General features: G+C 37.2%; 1 protein-coding gene across 11 annotated transcripts in view; it reads left to right on the forward strand.

Moving 5' to 3' along the window:
- Tp53bp1 (tumor protein p53 binding protein 1) overlaps positions 1 to 16,313 on the forward strand; it is a 96,224-nt gene that overhangs the window by 43,473 nt on the left and 36,438 nt on the right. For 6 of the 11 annotated variants that reach the window (XR_013438814.1, XM_013358133.4, XM_078049701.1 and 3 more), the window contains 4 exons: positions 1,967 to 2,178; positions 9,938 to 11,264; positions 14,579 to 14,698; positions 15,486 to 15,680. Coding sequence is in view for 10 of the 11 variants with exons in the window: in XM_013358133.4 (XP_013213587.1) it covers positions 1,967 to 2,178; positions 9,938 to 11,264; positions 14,579 to 14,698; positions 15,486 to 15,680 (1,854 nt within the window). In the remaining variant the exon portion in view is untranslated. The other 5 variants (XM_078049700.1, XM_021726216.3, XM_021726226.3 and 2 more) reach the window with 4 other exon arrangements.

Below are 16,313 nucleotides of genomic sequence, written 5' to 3' on the forward strand. Positions count from 1 at the left end.
CTCTTTCCCCTCCCCTCCCCCTCCCTCTCTCCCCTCCCCCTCCCTCTCTCCCCTCCCCTCCCTCTCTCCCCTCCCCTCCCCCTCCCTCTCTCCCCTCCCCCTCCCTCTCTCCCCTCCCCCTCTCCCCCTCTCTCCCCTCCCTCTCCCTCTCTCCCTGCCCTCCCCCTCCCTCTCTCCTCTCCCCCTCCCCCTCCCTCTCTCCCCTCCCCCTCTCCCCCCTCCCTCTCTCCCCTCCCCCTCCCTCTCTCCCTGCCCTCCCCCTCCCTCTCTCCCCTCCCCCTCCCCTCCCTCTCTCCCCTCTCTCCCCTCCCCCTCCCTCTCTCCCCTCCCCTCCCCTTCCCTCTCTCCCCCTCCCCTTCCCTCTCTCCCCCTCCCCCTCCCTCTCTCCCCCTCCCCCTCCCTCTCTCCCTCCCTCTCTCCCCTCCCCTCCCCCTCCCTCTCTCCCCTCCCCTCCCTCTCTCCCCTCTATCTAAATTCTGTTAATGCAAGTTAAGTTTGGTTAATTCTTACAACAGTTTCCTCTGTCTTTAGTGCAAACATTGAAAATATATAAATGTCATTATATTAAAAATGCTGTCTTTGTGATCAATACTCAATAAGTTTGGAAAATGTATAGGAAGGTAATGAGAAAACAATAAAATCACCTGTGATACCACAATCCATATTGAATTACAATTATCATTTGGATATAGTCCTTTCAGAGTGTTTTCTCTTAAATATGAAAAAGCGTTTTTACAATTTTTACAGGCATCATATTATGTGTATGATTCGGTTTTCTTTTTTCCCTATGTAACATATTTTCTCTTGTGAGTTGTATTTTATTTTATATTTATTAATTAAAATTTTTTTTTAGTTGTTAATGAACCTTTTTATTTATTTATATGTGGTGCTGAGAATCCAACCCAATGCCTCACACATGGCTAAGCAAGTGCTCTACCACTGAGCCACAACTACAGCCCATGTAAAGCATTTTTATATATAGTGCCTAAAATAGCAGGTCCTTAATGTGCCTTCTCAAGACAAGGTCAAAAGGTGCCATAAAAATACTTAGCACAGCTGTGGGTAGTGTATTAAAGGCTTGTGGCACTGCTTCCAAATTAGCATTAGACCTGTATGCAAGATTGAGGCCAAACTAAATAGAAACAATAGGTGTTGGGAGTGTGGTTGCTAGTTACACAAATGTGGATTTTGTGTAAAACTAAATGGCATTGGAAGTTTTATGAGAGGTCTAGAGGAAGCTTAGTTGGGGTTAAGCTGTAAGGGGGAAAAGGCTGACTCTAAGGAAGGTCCTGGTAGCCTACAGGTGGGTAGTATAGTATGAGAAAGCAGTGTTTTGTGTTTTGTGTGTGTTCCTTCCTGAGTAATTGGTGTTAGGTTTAGTGTCTTAGTTCTTTCATAAGTCAGTGCTGATTGATATTAGTAGGGTTTTTTTTCCTTCGTCTTTCTTTTAGCATCCACTCCTCTGCACTAACAGTTGTTAATGCAAATATAATGAGTTAATAAATATGTAGATGTTTATTCAGAGTGCTGAACAAGTTCACTGCCTTATAAGGCCTGGAGCAGAATTTGTGATGATTAAATTAAATGGCATGATCTAGGTATTCTTACACACACAAAAAATGAGCTGTATGTAATTAAGAAAGGGGCTCAGAGGAGCCAATTTATCATATTTTATGGGTGGGTGGGTAGGTATCTCCAGATGAAATCCCATTTTAATCTGTATATAAAAATAGAAGTATGGTCACCCTTCCTGAACCTTTCCCAAAGAGGACATATTGCTATGCCCCAATATATTATAATTCCATTGTTTTTCTGAAACTTAAAGTCACTATTAGAAGCCAAAATTGCTGTATATAATTGTTGGTTGTGATGCTGAATTGTAATATTATGATTCTTTCTTCTTCCTTCCTTCCTTTCTTTCTTTCCTTTCTTTTCTTTCTTTCTTCTTCTTTTTTTTTTTTTAAAGTAGATGAGCCAGTGGATATGTCAGTGTTGTCTGAAGCAGGACGAGAGCCTTTTCAGAAAAAACTTCAAGGTGATGAACCTGTGGAAATAGAAAACGCCCCTCTCCCACCTGAGCCCATTGTATTACCACAAGCCTCAACACCAGTGTCTCAGAGCACACCAGTCTTCACTCCTGGATCACTTCCAATCCCATCCCAGCCTGAATTTTCTCATGTGAGTATTGTGGAAAAAGTTCTTTTCTCCTAAAATCTTTTTTTTTTTTTTTTTTTTTGTGGCACTGGGAATTGAACCCAGGATTTCGTTCATGTTAGGCATGTGCTCGACCACTGAACTATATCCCTAGCCCAACATCTTGTTTTATTAAAACAGCTTTATAAAATTCACCCATTTTAAGTGATCAATTTAGTGATATTTTGTAGAGTTGTGCAGCTGTTATCACAATCTACTTTTAGAACATTTCAAAGTCACCAAACATTTTAATACACTTTTTGTTTAGATTTTGAACTGTTTTTAAATATTTTTAAGCATTTTTATTAGTTGTTGATAAATTTTTAAATTTTATTTATTTTTTGGTATGTGGTGCTGAGAATTGAACCCAGTGCCTCACCCATGCTAGGCAAGCGCTGTACCACTGAGCCACAACCCCAGCCCTGTTTTTAAATATTTTGAAAATGTTATTAAAATTGAAAAGGTTCATGAATCATTATTCTATCTTAAAACTTATAGTTTTTTTCTTTCTACATGTCTACTTTTTTAAAAAAATGAAGCTTTTCATAGCAAACACAACTATAATCTTTTTTTTCCAACCAACATTGTGTCCCAATAATTTTCAGTGTTATAATCATGTTCACGATAGCCTTTCAAAAGTTGTGTAGTATTTCTGAGTGAATGTACCATAATTTAATTAATCATTCTTATACTGAGAGCATCAGAATGATTTTTAATTTTCTGGTATATATTTTCTTCTGACAACAAGGGAACTAATATCTAATTTGCATAATTTTAAAGTTAAATATTTAAAGAAATTAAATATAGGTATCAAGATGAATCGAAGGACCTTAATTACATCTAAGTGACTATTTGTTCAATCTAAATGTCTCTTCTTGTAAGACTTTACATAGGGCAATTGTGGTGTTATTAGGATTATTTCTTGTATGGTTCTTGTTTGCAGGTGTTATAACCAGAGTTAAAATGAATTGTAATGAAATATGCCATGATTTTAATGAGAAGGAGACAGCAGGAAGAAATAATTTAATTGTTTCCTGGTGTATTAGCTTGTTTTGTCGAAGACTTCCATTTTATGCAAATTATTAGGTCATTTGGTGGAGTGGTTAAGAACTAGGACTCCAGAGACAGAATTTCCTGGAGTCACTACTTACTCTGCTATTACTATCTCTGTGATCAATTGAAACCAAGCCTCAGTTTCTTCATCAATCAAATGTTGAGATTGATACCATCTACCCCCTAAGGGATAAATGAGTGGTAAATACTGCATAAGAATATTTATTGCTGACAGTGAAAGAGCTGAAGATAAGGTCACATAGAACTGAAGTGGATATTCAACCGCTATATATCCTTTTTTTTTAGCTTTTATTTTTCTGTCAATGATGTACATAAACATAATGTAGTACAGAAGAGTTATCAGAATTTATGGATAAGCTATAAGCTCTGACATAAAGCATTGAGAAGAATTTTCCAGAATATAGGTGATCTTAAAGACTGTGATAGATGTTTATTAGTGACCAAAGAAGATTTTTATGGGAATGATGTCTTTGAGAAGGTATTCTTATTCATGGGGGTGGGAAATGATGCCTGGTCACAGAGAACTGACTTTATGCAAATCAAGGCACTATTTAAAGAAATTGTTCTATATTCAACATTTACCAAATATATTAAGGAAGCTGTAAAATCAATAATGAAATTCTGAGACAAATGAGTGACTCCAAATACAGTGTAAAGATTCTGGAAGCTACTATGACTCTAGTCAAATTTCTTTGGACTCATATTTTAAAATGTTTCATTCAGTGAAGCCCATGCCTCTTAGAAAATCTCTTAAGAAGCTGGGTGCAGTGTGCATACTTGGAATCATAGTGCCTGGGGAGGCTGAGGCAGGATGGTTGCAAGTTCAAGGCCAGCCTCAGCAAGTTAGTGGGGCCCTAAGCAACTTAGGCCCTGTCTCAAAATAAAAAAAAATAATAAGAAGGGCTGGGGATGTGGCTCAGAGATTAAGTGCCCCTGAGTTCAAAAATAAAAGAAAATCTCTTAAGAGGGTGGGTATGGCAGTGCTTGCCTATAATCCCAGCTACTTGGGAGGCTTGGGCTGAGGCAAGAGGATCACAAGTTCAAAACCAGCATGGACAATTTAGCAAGTTGCTGTCCTAAAGTAAAATTTACAGAGGGGTGGGGATGTAACCCAGTGGTAGAGTGTTTGCCTATCCTGTTCAAGGTCCTGGGTTCAATCCCCAGTACCACCAAAAAACAACAATAATTAAAAAAAAAAAAGAAAAAAAAAGAGGATGTTTATAATATATCTTTCAATTTTTTTAAATTAAAGATTCGATTTGAGGTAATTAATAAACACTTGTAAAAGTAAAAAAAGTTAAAAATAACATCTCTCCCCAGTTCTATTGGAAGGCAGCCTCTCAGTTTTCTAAGTTTATTTTCCCCCTTTTTGATATTTATCTCCATAATTCTACGTAGCATGATTACATTTTTATAAATTCTGGTTTAAAAAAAATTTGAGCTATTTCCCTGTCTTCTAAGTATAAATTATATTATGATTTATTTAGATCATTATTTGAATTAACATGGCTGTGTAAACACTAATTACAGTAGAGCTTGTGGACTATTCTCAGTCAATTGTCAAGATTTCCTTTCAGGGGCTTTGGATGTGGCTCAAGCCGTAGCGTGCTCGCCCTGCATGCGCGGGTCGCTGGGTTCTATCCTCATCACCACATAAAAATAAAATAAGGGGGCTGGGGATGTGGCTCAAGCCGTAGCAGGCTTGCCTGGCATTCGAGCCGCCCGGGTTCGATCCTCAGCACCACATACAAACAAAGATGTTGTGTCCGCCGAAAACTAAAAAAAAAAAATAAATATTAAAAAATTCTCTCTCTCTTAAAAAAATAAAAATAAAATAAAGATGTGGTGTCCACCGAAAACTGAAAAATAAATAAATAAATATATAAAATCTCTCTCTTCTCTCTCTCTCTCTCTCTCTCTCTCTTTAAAAAAAAAAAAGATTTCCTTTCAAGATGTTCTGGAGCCTCAAATTTTGTTTCATCTTTTTGGAGGAACCTCATTTGAAGTCTACTGATTTCTAATTGTTTCTAATTATTGTCCTCTATGCCTGGTGCATAACCGTAACCTCCTTGGACTGTCATTCTTGGAGTTTCCTTTCACCTTTGTTTTGGGTATTTCTTAGACTCTATGTCTCAGTAGTCCTTCTTTTTTTCTGCCTTCTCCTCTTCTTTTTCATCTTTCCCTTCTTCTTTTTTCCCCCCATCCCCACTGCCTCCTCCCTTGTGCATACTAAGTATATGCTCTACCACTGAGCCACACCCCCACCCATTCCATATCTTTAAAAAATTTTTTATTAGTATATTATAATTGTGACATATTCAAATATGCACATAACATAATTTGTTCCATTTCATTCCCTAAGTACCTCTCTTTTCTCTCCTCTCTATATTTGATTTTCTCCCTCATGTTGATGGAGGACATTCTCTGGGAACTTTTATTCTACTCTCCTACTTGATTTATAGTTTATAAAAGTATAGAATTTTAAATTGGTAATGTTATTACTTTCAAAGTTTGTTTTTATTTTGGTATTGGGGATTGAACCCAGGAGGGCTTTACCATTGAACCTAGCCCTTTTTATTTATTTATTTTTAATATTAGGTCTTGCTAAGTTGTTTAGGGCCTTACTAAATTGCTGAGGCTGCCTTTGAACTTGGAATCCTCTTGTCTCAGTCTCCTGAGTTGCTGAGACTACAGACATGTTCTACCACACCCAACTTTTAAAGTATTTGAAGGCAATGCTCTGTTGTCTTTGGATTTACAGTGTTGCTATTGAGAAGTTCAAGGCCATTCTGATACTGATTTTTTTTTGTGTGTGTGTGCGCTAGGAATTGAACCCGGGGTGCTTAATCATGGAGCCACATCTCTGGCCCTATTTTATATTTTATTTGGAGACAAAGTCTTGCTAAGTTGCTTAGGGCCTTGGTAAATTGTTGAGGCTGACTTTGAATTTGTGATCCTCCTGTCTGAGCCTCCTGAGCTGCTAGGATTACAGGCATGTGCCACTGCACCTGGCCCTTATACTGTTCTTTTATCTTGTGACATGTTATTTATTTACTTATTTATTTTTGACATTATGGGCCTTTATTTTGTTCATTTATTTATATGCAGTGCTGAGAATTGAACCCAGTGCCTCACACTTGCTAGGCAAGTGCTCTACCACTGAGCCACAACCCCAGGTTCTTGTGACATGTTTTTTCCCTCACTCAAATCCTGCAGGATTTTCTTTTTGCTCCCAGTATTCTGAAATTTCCAAGTCTTTGGCATGGGTCTATTTTCACTCATTGTATTGGATGCTTGGTAGGCCCTGTTAGTTTAGAAACTCAAATTCCTCAGGAAATTTTAGATATTTAATTTCTTCCTCCATGTTTTTTTTTTTCCTTTTTTCCCTCCTGTTTTTTAATGGAATACCTATTATATGATTTTTTTTTTGATGGTGGTTTTCTATTGTATGAATGTTGCAATAGAATGTTCTTATTCTGTCTCTTAACTTTTTATCTCTCTTTTCTGTTCAACTTTTTGGTTGATTTCCCAACAATCTTTTTCTTTTTTTTTAAATAGTTTTATTGAGATGTAATTCACAAACCATATAGTTCTGTGTAAAAGGTGCAATCCAGTGACTTTTGTTTTATTTTATTTTATTATTTTGAGGCACTGGTTATGGAACCCAGAGACTCCGTCTCCAGCTCCCAACAACCTTTTTTTTTTGTGGGGCTAGAGATGTGTTATGGTTTAGATATTAGGTGTCCCTCAAAAGCTCACATGTGAGACAATGCAGGAATGTTCAGAAGTGAAATGATTGGGTTCGGAGAGCCTAAACAAAATTAGTGAATTAATTCCCTGATGGGGATTAACTGAGTGGTAACTGAAGGTGAGAGGGTGTGGTGGAAGAAGTGAGCATTGGAGGGCTGCCTTTGAGGGGTATATATTTTGTATCTGGCCAGTGTAGCGTCTCTCTGCTTCTTGATTATTATGTGAGCTGCTTCCCTCTGCCACACTCTTTTCAATTTGATGTTCTGTCTCACCTCTCGCCCCAAGGAATGAAGCCAGCTGTCTATGGCTTTGAACTTGTAATCCTCCTGCCTCAGCCTCCAGAGCTGCTGGGATTACAGGCTTGTGCCACTGTGCTGGCCCCAGATAGGTTTTAGTTGGTTTGGTTTTGATGCTGGTGTCAAACCCAGGGCTTATGTATGCAAAGCACGAGCTCTGCCACTGACCTATAACTCCCAGTCCAGTTTTGTTTGTTTTTATCTCTTTTAAGTAGGGGCTTCCCTTAGATGTCTGGGAATGCTTCATTATTTGATGATATTTAGGTTTGTTTTTTTTTTTTATTTCGTCTGTGGTATTGGGGACTGAACTTGTCTACTCATGCTAGACAAGTGTTCTGTTACTGAGCTATACCCTCAGCTATTTGCTGATGTTTAAAAGTGAAATACCAGAAAGATGATTGGTAGTTCTCTACTGGTGGTCGGGACTCACTGTAGTGTGATCTGTTGGGACATTTTGTTAAGACTGCCCTAATGTCAGTAATTTTGATTGTCTTGGCCTTGTCAGATTCCCCAGGGAAATGTCTAATCTACTATATCTTGGCCTAGCTGTCATTGTACTAGAAGTTCATTAATGGTAAAGGACTTTGTGTGTTGGGGGGTATTCAGAACATAGGTTTCATTCAGCAGATGTATTTTCTTTTAATCCCCCAGTTTTCAGTATATATTGATAACTACCTCTTGTCCTCCAGTCCAGGGACACAATACTCTTTCTAGGGAAGAGGAGGTTCAAGGAGAAAGGATAGGGGAGTTCAACTGCTTCTTAATTAGATTTCCAACCACTCTTCCTCCTGTTTTTAACACCACCCTCACTATGCTTCCAGAATTATCTGGTGCAACTGCCAAATCTTGTGACTTCTATTTAGTTTTTTTCTGGTGGGGATTTGGGGAGTGGTTTGGTTGCATAATTCTGGTTGCTTCTTTGCTTTCTCCACTTAGGAATTTAGCTTTCATTAATGTACCAAATAGATTATCACTCTTCCAGAATTTTTTTCTGGAAAGATAACTCTTCCAGTTATTATTTCTTTTTCTTCTTCCTCTTCCTCCTCTTCATCTGCTTATGCTGCTGCTTCTTCTCTTTCCTTCTCCTCCTTCTTAAAAAAAAAGCCCCTTTATTATTGCTTATTAGGGTTTCAGAAAGAGTTCAAGTAGATGTGTATATTCACTTAGCTCTTTAAAAAAATTATATATATATATATTTTTTTTTAATTGTTGATGGACCTTTATTTTATTAATTTATTTATATGCAGTGCTGAGAATCGAACCCAGTGAATAGTATTTTATAATGTGGACACCCTTATTCATTAACCAATAAATGACATTTGGGTTCCTTCCAGTTTGGGGCTATTATGACTAATACTTGTTATGAACATTTTCATACTTATCTTTGCATGGACATATGTTTTTATTTTTCTTGGGTAAATGCCTACTAATAGAATTTCTGTCATTTGGTAATACATGCTTAAGATAATATTGTACTGTTTTCCAAAGTGGTTGTACTTTTTTGTGTTCCTACCAGTAATGATTGAGAGTTCCATTTGTTCTGTACACATACTTGCCAATACTTAGTTTTGTAAGTTCTTTAAACTTTAGCCATTCTTGTGATATATAGTACCATTTCATTATGATTTTAATTTTCATTTCTGTTAACACTAAGACTATTATGTCTTTGAATTTTAATATCTGCTTTGTGAATGCTAGTGTGTTGTGAGATAGTAGAAAGTAAAATGAGTACATACTCCTACTTTATGAGATCTGAAATGGGCTCTTTATATCCTATATCCCAAAGATTGTTATGTAACAGAGCCCATCATATGCATGACTCAAGTTTGGTAGCTTGATGGTATACAATTAAACTTAAGTGTCTTCCTACTCTTGAAAGGGTAAGGTAGCGCTTTTAGGTTTTTGTTTGGATTATGCCTATTCTCTATCACTGATTTTATAAGGCCCAAAACGGTGTCTTGTGTAGATAAAAGACTGGTGATTTGAACTTTGTATTTCTGAATTTATTTCTTTTTTTTTAATACTTTTTTTAAAAATTTATTTTTATGTGGTACTGAGAATTGAACCCAGTGCCTCACACGTGCTAGGCAAGTGCTCTACCACTGTGCTACAACTCGTAGCCCATAGAGTACTTTTATTTTTTTGTTTTTATTTTTTAAAAATATTTATTTTTTGGGCTGGGAATGTGGCTCAGGCAGTAGCGCGCTGGTCTGGCATGCTTGTGGCCCGGGTTCGATCCTCAGCACCACATACCAACAAAGATGTTGTGTCCGCCGAGAACTAAAAAATAAATATTAAAAATTCTCTCTCTCTCTCTCTCTCTCTCTCTCTCTCTCTCTCTCTCTCTCCTCTCTCACTCTCTCTTTAAAAAAAAATTTATTTTTTAGTTGTAGTTGGATACAATACCTTTATTTATTTATTTATATGATGTGCTGAGGATCAAACCCAGGGCCTTGCCTGTGGTAGGCGAACACTCTACCACTGAGCCACAACCTCAGCGCCCCCCCCACTACTTTAATTCATAGAGTACTTTAATTCTTGATTTAGAAATTTTAGATGAATGCAAGAGTTAGATATAAAAGAAATATGATTGTGGTAATTTGTCACTTTTTATTCTTCCTTAGGACATTTTCATTCCATCACCAAGTTTGGAAGAAAGATCGAATAATGGGAAGAAAGGTGGAGATTTGCATAGTTCATCTTTGACTGTTGAGTGTTCTAAAACCTCAGAGATTGAACCAAAGAATTCTACTGAGGATCTTGGGCACTCTTTGACAGGGGATTCTTGCAAGTTGATGCTTTCTACAAGTGAATGTAGTCAGTCTCCAAATATGGAGAGCTTGAGTTCTCACAGGATTGATGAAGATGGAGAAAACACACAGATTGAGGATACTGAACCCTTGTCTCCTGTTCTCAATTCCAAACTTGTTCCTGCTGAAAATGATAGTATCTTGATGAATCCAGCACAGGATGGTCAAGTAGAACTGAGTCAGAATGATGCTAAAATCAAAGGAGATGACACAGAGAACAGAGATGACATTAGTATTTTAGGCACTGGTTGCAGAGGCAGAGAAGAAACTGTTGCAGAAGATGTTTGTATTGATCTCACTTGTGATTCAGGGAGTCAGGCAGTTCCTTCTCCAGCTACTCGATCTGAAGCACTTTCTAGTGTCTTAGATCAGGAGGAAGCTATGGAAATTAAAGAACACCATGCAGAGGAGGGGTCTTCAGGGTCTGAAGTAGAAGAAATCCCTGAAACTCCTTGTGAAAGTCACAAAGAGGAGCCCAAAGAAGAAAATATGGGGAGTGTTCCTTTGCACCTCTCTCTGACTGAAAGTCAATCCCAAGGATTGTGTCTTCAAAAGGAAATTCAGAAACAAGAATGCCCAGAGGCTATGGAAGTTGAAACCAGTGTGATTAGTATTGATTCCCCTCAGAAGCTGCCAGTACTTGACCAAGAATTAGAACATAAGGATCAGGAAGCTTGGGAAGAAGCAACTTCAGAAGACTCCAGTGTTGTCATTGTAGATGTGAAGGAGCCATCTCCCAGAGTTGATGTTTCTTGTGAACCTTTGGAGGGAGTGGAGAAATGTTCAGATTCCCAGTTGTGGGAGGATGTTGCTCCAGAAATAGAACCATGTACTGAGAATAGATTAGATCCCCAGGAAGAAAAGAGTATGGAATACGAGGGAGAAGTGAAATCGGCAACTACAGAAAAGGAACCTGTAGAGGAAGACTCTCCACATCTTCCCTTGCCTTTAGTGAGAGCAGATGAACCTTCCAGACCTGACCAGGAAATGAAACAGCCCCAACCTCAAGAGAAAACAGATAACTCATTAACAGAAGACTCAAAAATGGCTAATGCAAAGCAGTTAGGCTCAGGTATAGATGCCCAGCAGCTTGACAAGGCCTCGGCTCATGTTTCACAAAGCTTCTGTGAAAGTTCTAGCGGTGAGTGTGATGTATATTGTTCTAAGTATACGAACAGATAATCATTTATAATGAAAGATAGAACTAAATGCTTGTATCAGAGCTGAACATTAGTTTGAATTTATGTTTATGAACGGCCAATAATATTTGGGAAATTTTAATAAGATTTTGTTGCAAGTTGTAGATGGCATTTATAGATGCAATTATTTGTATCAGAGATCATTTGAGATTAATCAGCTTTGTAACTCAGGAGTAGTCATATGAGTATTTACAAGTTTTACCCATCTTTTTTTTTTCTTTTTTCTTAAGTCCTACTTTTGTGCATACGTTCTCTTCTCACATATAAATATGTGTGTGTGTGAGAGAGAGAGAGAGTGTGTGTGTGTGTAGAATTGTTTTATATGTACATTTAATTTTTTTTCCAGTGTTGATATCAAACCTAAGGCCTGGCACATGCTAGGAAATGCTTTGCCACTAACCTACACCTGAAGCCCTAATATATTTTTATATTTCCACAATTATTTTGAAGTACAAGGATATTTTTAAATAATAAAATCATATTCAAAACTCTGTTACTGAGTATGCAGTTCCTGGTTGTTTCCTCCTATGGCCATTAAGTAAAATTTCCAAATCTGGTTCAACATATATATCTTTTCTTAGTGGTGGTGCTAGGGAATCTTGTGCATGCCAGACAAGTGCTCTACCACTGAGCTATGTCCCCAGCCTTTAATATATGTATATTTTAAACTAGAAAAGATATTGATTCTTGTTTTTTAGTCTGTTTTATGAAATTCGGCATCAGAACATAGATTACTTTGTAAAATATTGGTAGGATATCATGTGTGACATTAGCTGCAAGAATTCAAACTTTCTAAATCTCCAGTTAGCATAATATAAAAACAAAACAAACTCCAAAAGCAAAAAATAAGAAACACAAAATACAAACTTAACAAGTTTGTAGGGATATAAAAATGAGAAAATGGCATTTGGACCACATTGTATCTATCAAACCTTTTGGTTTGTCTAGAGTAGTCACAGTTTATTCCTATTGCTTAGATGTAGAATGTATTTTGACATATTATACATACATGGAGTATAAATGTGATTTTTTTTTAAAATACTTCTTTTTATTTGTTTTATTTTTATGTGGAGGTGAAAATGAGACAGTGAAGACTGGGTGAAGATAGTGGCAGTGCTGCCTCCAGGGCCTGTAAAAGTCTCAATTTTCTATTAGGTTGTAATGATGCAGTTAGATAAATGGTCTTAATTGTGTGTGTGTTGTGGGGGGTGGGGGTGGTGGGGGGCGCGGGGTGGTTATGGGGATTGAACCCAGGGGCACTCTACAACTGAACTACAGCCCTTTTTTAAAAATTTCATTTGAGATAGGGGTGTACTGTCATGCCCAGCTTAAAATACTTTTAATAAGTCTTACCTGCTACTGTGCAAAGGAAACTTTTTTACCAGGAAACAATTTTCAATAATTAATGCTTACAGATTACATTTACATATTATGGCATGTCACATAAAAGGATCTACTTGAAGGGTTAAATACTGAGTTTTCAAAAGTCTGGATTATTAGTTATAATATAGAAGATGGTTTCTGTCAAGAATACAGTAAAGGTAATCTTTCATTCTTGATTCTTTCAGGAATGAGGCTTTCTGAGGTGTTTTATCGTTGTAGTTTCTATATTTCTTCCAAATTCTTTGTTGTAAGGAATCAGCAGAAAATGAATATTTATCCACCTGATGTGTTTTCCCTTCGGTAACTATGGTGAAAATCTTTGCCAATTAGTGTAATGTTGAGATTCTCCATTCACACTCTTTATAATTTCTTTAGCTGAGCATATATATTTTCTTTTATTTCCAGAGACTGTTTCATTTTCTCTTTTCATCCGGTCACTAATTTATTTTCCTCATAGATGTAAGTTTGTTTGTTTTTTTAAAGGAAAGAAGTATCAAGATAGTTGGTATTAGTAAGAATAAAAGTGGGAGCTGGGCATAGTGGCTTATGCCTGTGATCCCAGTGACTTAGAAGACCGAGGACGGAGGATTGCCAAGTTCAAAGCCAGCCTCAGCAAGTTAGTGAGGACCTAAGCAATTTAGTGGGAACTTGTCTCAAAAAGTGTTGGGGTTGTGGCTCAGTGAGCTCCCAAGGTTCAGTTTGGGTACCAAAAAACAAAACCAAAAAAACAAGAATAAAGGTGAAGTGGATGAAGATAAGAGAGAGAAACCATTTTCATAAATAGTTTTGACTGGGTGTGCTCGAGCATCACTATTTTGAACTAGCCCAAGAAAGTAATAACAATTTTCAATATATTAGATTTAAGAGAATATTCTAGCACAATTCTTATTTTCCCCAAACATGATCACTTTATTAAAAGAGATAAAACAATTAGGAAACCAGAAAATATGATTTTGGCAATTTGCTCATTCTGATTAGCAAAATTTTGGACCTGGGACCTAATTAAAAAGTAGTTTGTATCTTAACGGATGTTTTTTTATAATAATTTAATAACAACTAACCAAAATGTGTAAAGGGGGATGCTCATGTGTGGAATTCATCATTATGCAGAGATTTAGATGTGAACATTACTACTTTGGCCTAGAGTGAGTGATCAATACTCCTGAATCCTAAACCCTCAGATTTTTATTTTTAAAATAAATGAGTATTTTGAAGTCCTTTGAGCCATGAGATCCTTTGTTACCTCTTTTTTTTTTTGAAATTTTTTTTTAGTTATAATTGGACACAATACCTTTGTTTTATTTATTATTTTTATGTGGTGCTGTGGATTGAATCCAGTGCCTCACATGTGCTAGATGAGCATTCTATTGCTGAGCCACAACCCCAGTGCCCCCCCCCCTTTGTTACTTCTTTTGCAGATTATTAAGTATTAACATCAAACTTCTCTTTGGAGAATCCTATAGACTGCTAAGGATTGTAAATGAACTCCTTGGGTTCATTAGCACTGCAGTGAATTCTATTATCCAGATTCTACTTGAACCTATCCAAATTTTCATCACTGTGTATCTCCAGATGTACTGTTTGAAGTTCAGATGTTTTTATGTTCCTTTTGACCCTGTGTTCCTCAGGTCTTCCAAATTTGGGACTTCTGTTTGTTGTCTGGTCATATATTTTTTGTCAGTCCTATTGTTGATGGCTCTAAAGAGAGCAGAGAAAATAGTAGGAGATTAATTTGGAGACTTGGTGAAGGTGATAGGAATAGAATAGAATTTGGGAACAAAGGAAAGAGCAATTGAGATTTTTTGTAGCTGTCCTCATTTTACTTATTTTATACTTCTGTTTATCATTGTTTTGTTTTCATTTTTTATTTCAGAAACCCCATTTCATTTCACTTTGCCTAAAGAAGGTGATATTATCCCACCATTGACTGGCGCAACCCCACCTCTTATAGGGCACCTAAAATTGGAGCCCAAGAGACATAGTACTCCTATTGGTGAGTGAATTTAAAAAAAAAAAAGTGATTTTTTTTTTTTAAGGCAGGCTTTTGGAGTTATCATTCTTTGTGCAAGTGATATTTTTAGATCTGTGGAGTTGGGCCTGACTGATGAAGTTAATTTTTTGTTGTTGTTGTTTAGAAGAATAGGGCTTGGTGTTTGATTGTATGATTTTGCTCCCAAGATATAAGAGGTGATGAAAAGAATGAAAGAAAGGGTGGAGGGATGGAAGAGGGAGAATTACATATAAGAATTTTATCACATTATTTGTAGAGCAGTATAATCTGAGCGCTAAGTAGTTATACAAAATTGTTTTATAAGGAAGAGATGAAAAGTAAGGTAGAAGTACTATTTATTCAGAAACCTGGCTACTCGTCAGTCTGCTGCTTGACAGGGCAAGACTTAGATCCTCCTTCCCTGAAGCAGCCAGTAGACTTCTACATTAACCTATTTGTTTTCTCTAGTCAGTGCTGGGAGGTAACAATCATGCCGTCTGGAGTCTCCTGCTACCTATGCCTGATGCTGGCAGATGTGGGTTGGCTGAGGGCTCATGCAGCATCCTTTGTCCAGATGCAGAAGTGGAACTGAATCCTGTTGCTCCTCTTAAGACCAGGTGTCAATACTAGTTCGTAGTTGTTGATACTTGTGACAGGATCTATCCTAGGAACCCCTTCAATCCTGCAGAGTTTTGGAGCCAAACAGGCAAATTGATGACCTTGAATTGCTGTTTTTCTTGTTTGTATTTTAGTGTTCTTTCTTTCTTCCTCCCTGCCTCCCTTCTTTCAGGTATTAGCAACTATCCAGAAAGCACAGTAGCAAACAGTGATGTCATGTCTGAAAGTATGGTTGAGACCAATGATCCCATACTTGGGAGTGAAAAAGGGGCTGCTCCAGAAGTGGATGAGAAACTGTGTCTGAGAATGAAACTGGTCAGTCCGGAGACAGAGGCGAGCGAAGAGTCTTTGCAGTTTAGCCTGGAAAGTAAGTTTCATTTTATATTAATCTTGGGTAATTAGTAGTTCTAAATCATCTGGGAAGTATTGGTTATCTTCTGTTTATAATGATTGGTACTTTTATAATTTAACTAGATTTGTTAAGTCCTATTCTCAATTTTTTTGGTTTCTGTTTTGATACTGGGGATTGAACTACTCAGGGGCACTTTACCACTGAGTTGTATTTCCAGTCCTTTTTATTTTTTATTTTGAGACAGGGCCTCACTAAATTGCTGAGGCTGGCCTTGAACTTGTGATCCTTCTGCCTCAGCCTCCTGAGTCGCTGATATTACAGGCGTGTGTCACCATGCCAGGTTATTCTTATAGATTTAATTCTTTGCTTTTGGCTAGTTCCTGTCATGTAACTGAAGATATGCCATTTTATAGTCTCTGTTGTTTCCTTGTATTTCTGTATTAAACTTGTGTTTTCATTAAGTAATTGTTTTTCACATTCAGAAATAATTCATAAGAAGGTAGAAAATTTGAATTGTGGATTTTACATTGTAGATTTGTGTTGACTCTTTCTCATATGAATTGTAAATTGTTTGGTATGGCTGGGAAACAGGAGAGTACCAGGAAGTGAATGCAGAATAGAACCAGGTTCTGAAAGCCGTTTCACATC

Source organism: Ictidomys tridecemlineatus, chromosome 5, assembly GCF_052094955.1.
Source record: "Ictidomys tridecemlineatus isolate mIctTri1 chromosome 5, mIctTri1.hap1, whole genome shotgun sequence".
NCBI lineage: Eukaryota > Metazoa > Chordata > Mammalia > Rodentia > Sciuridae > Ictidomys > Ictidomys tridecemlineatus.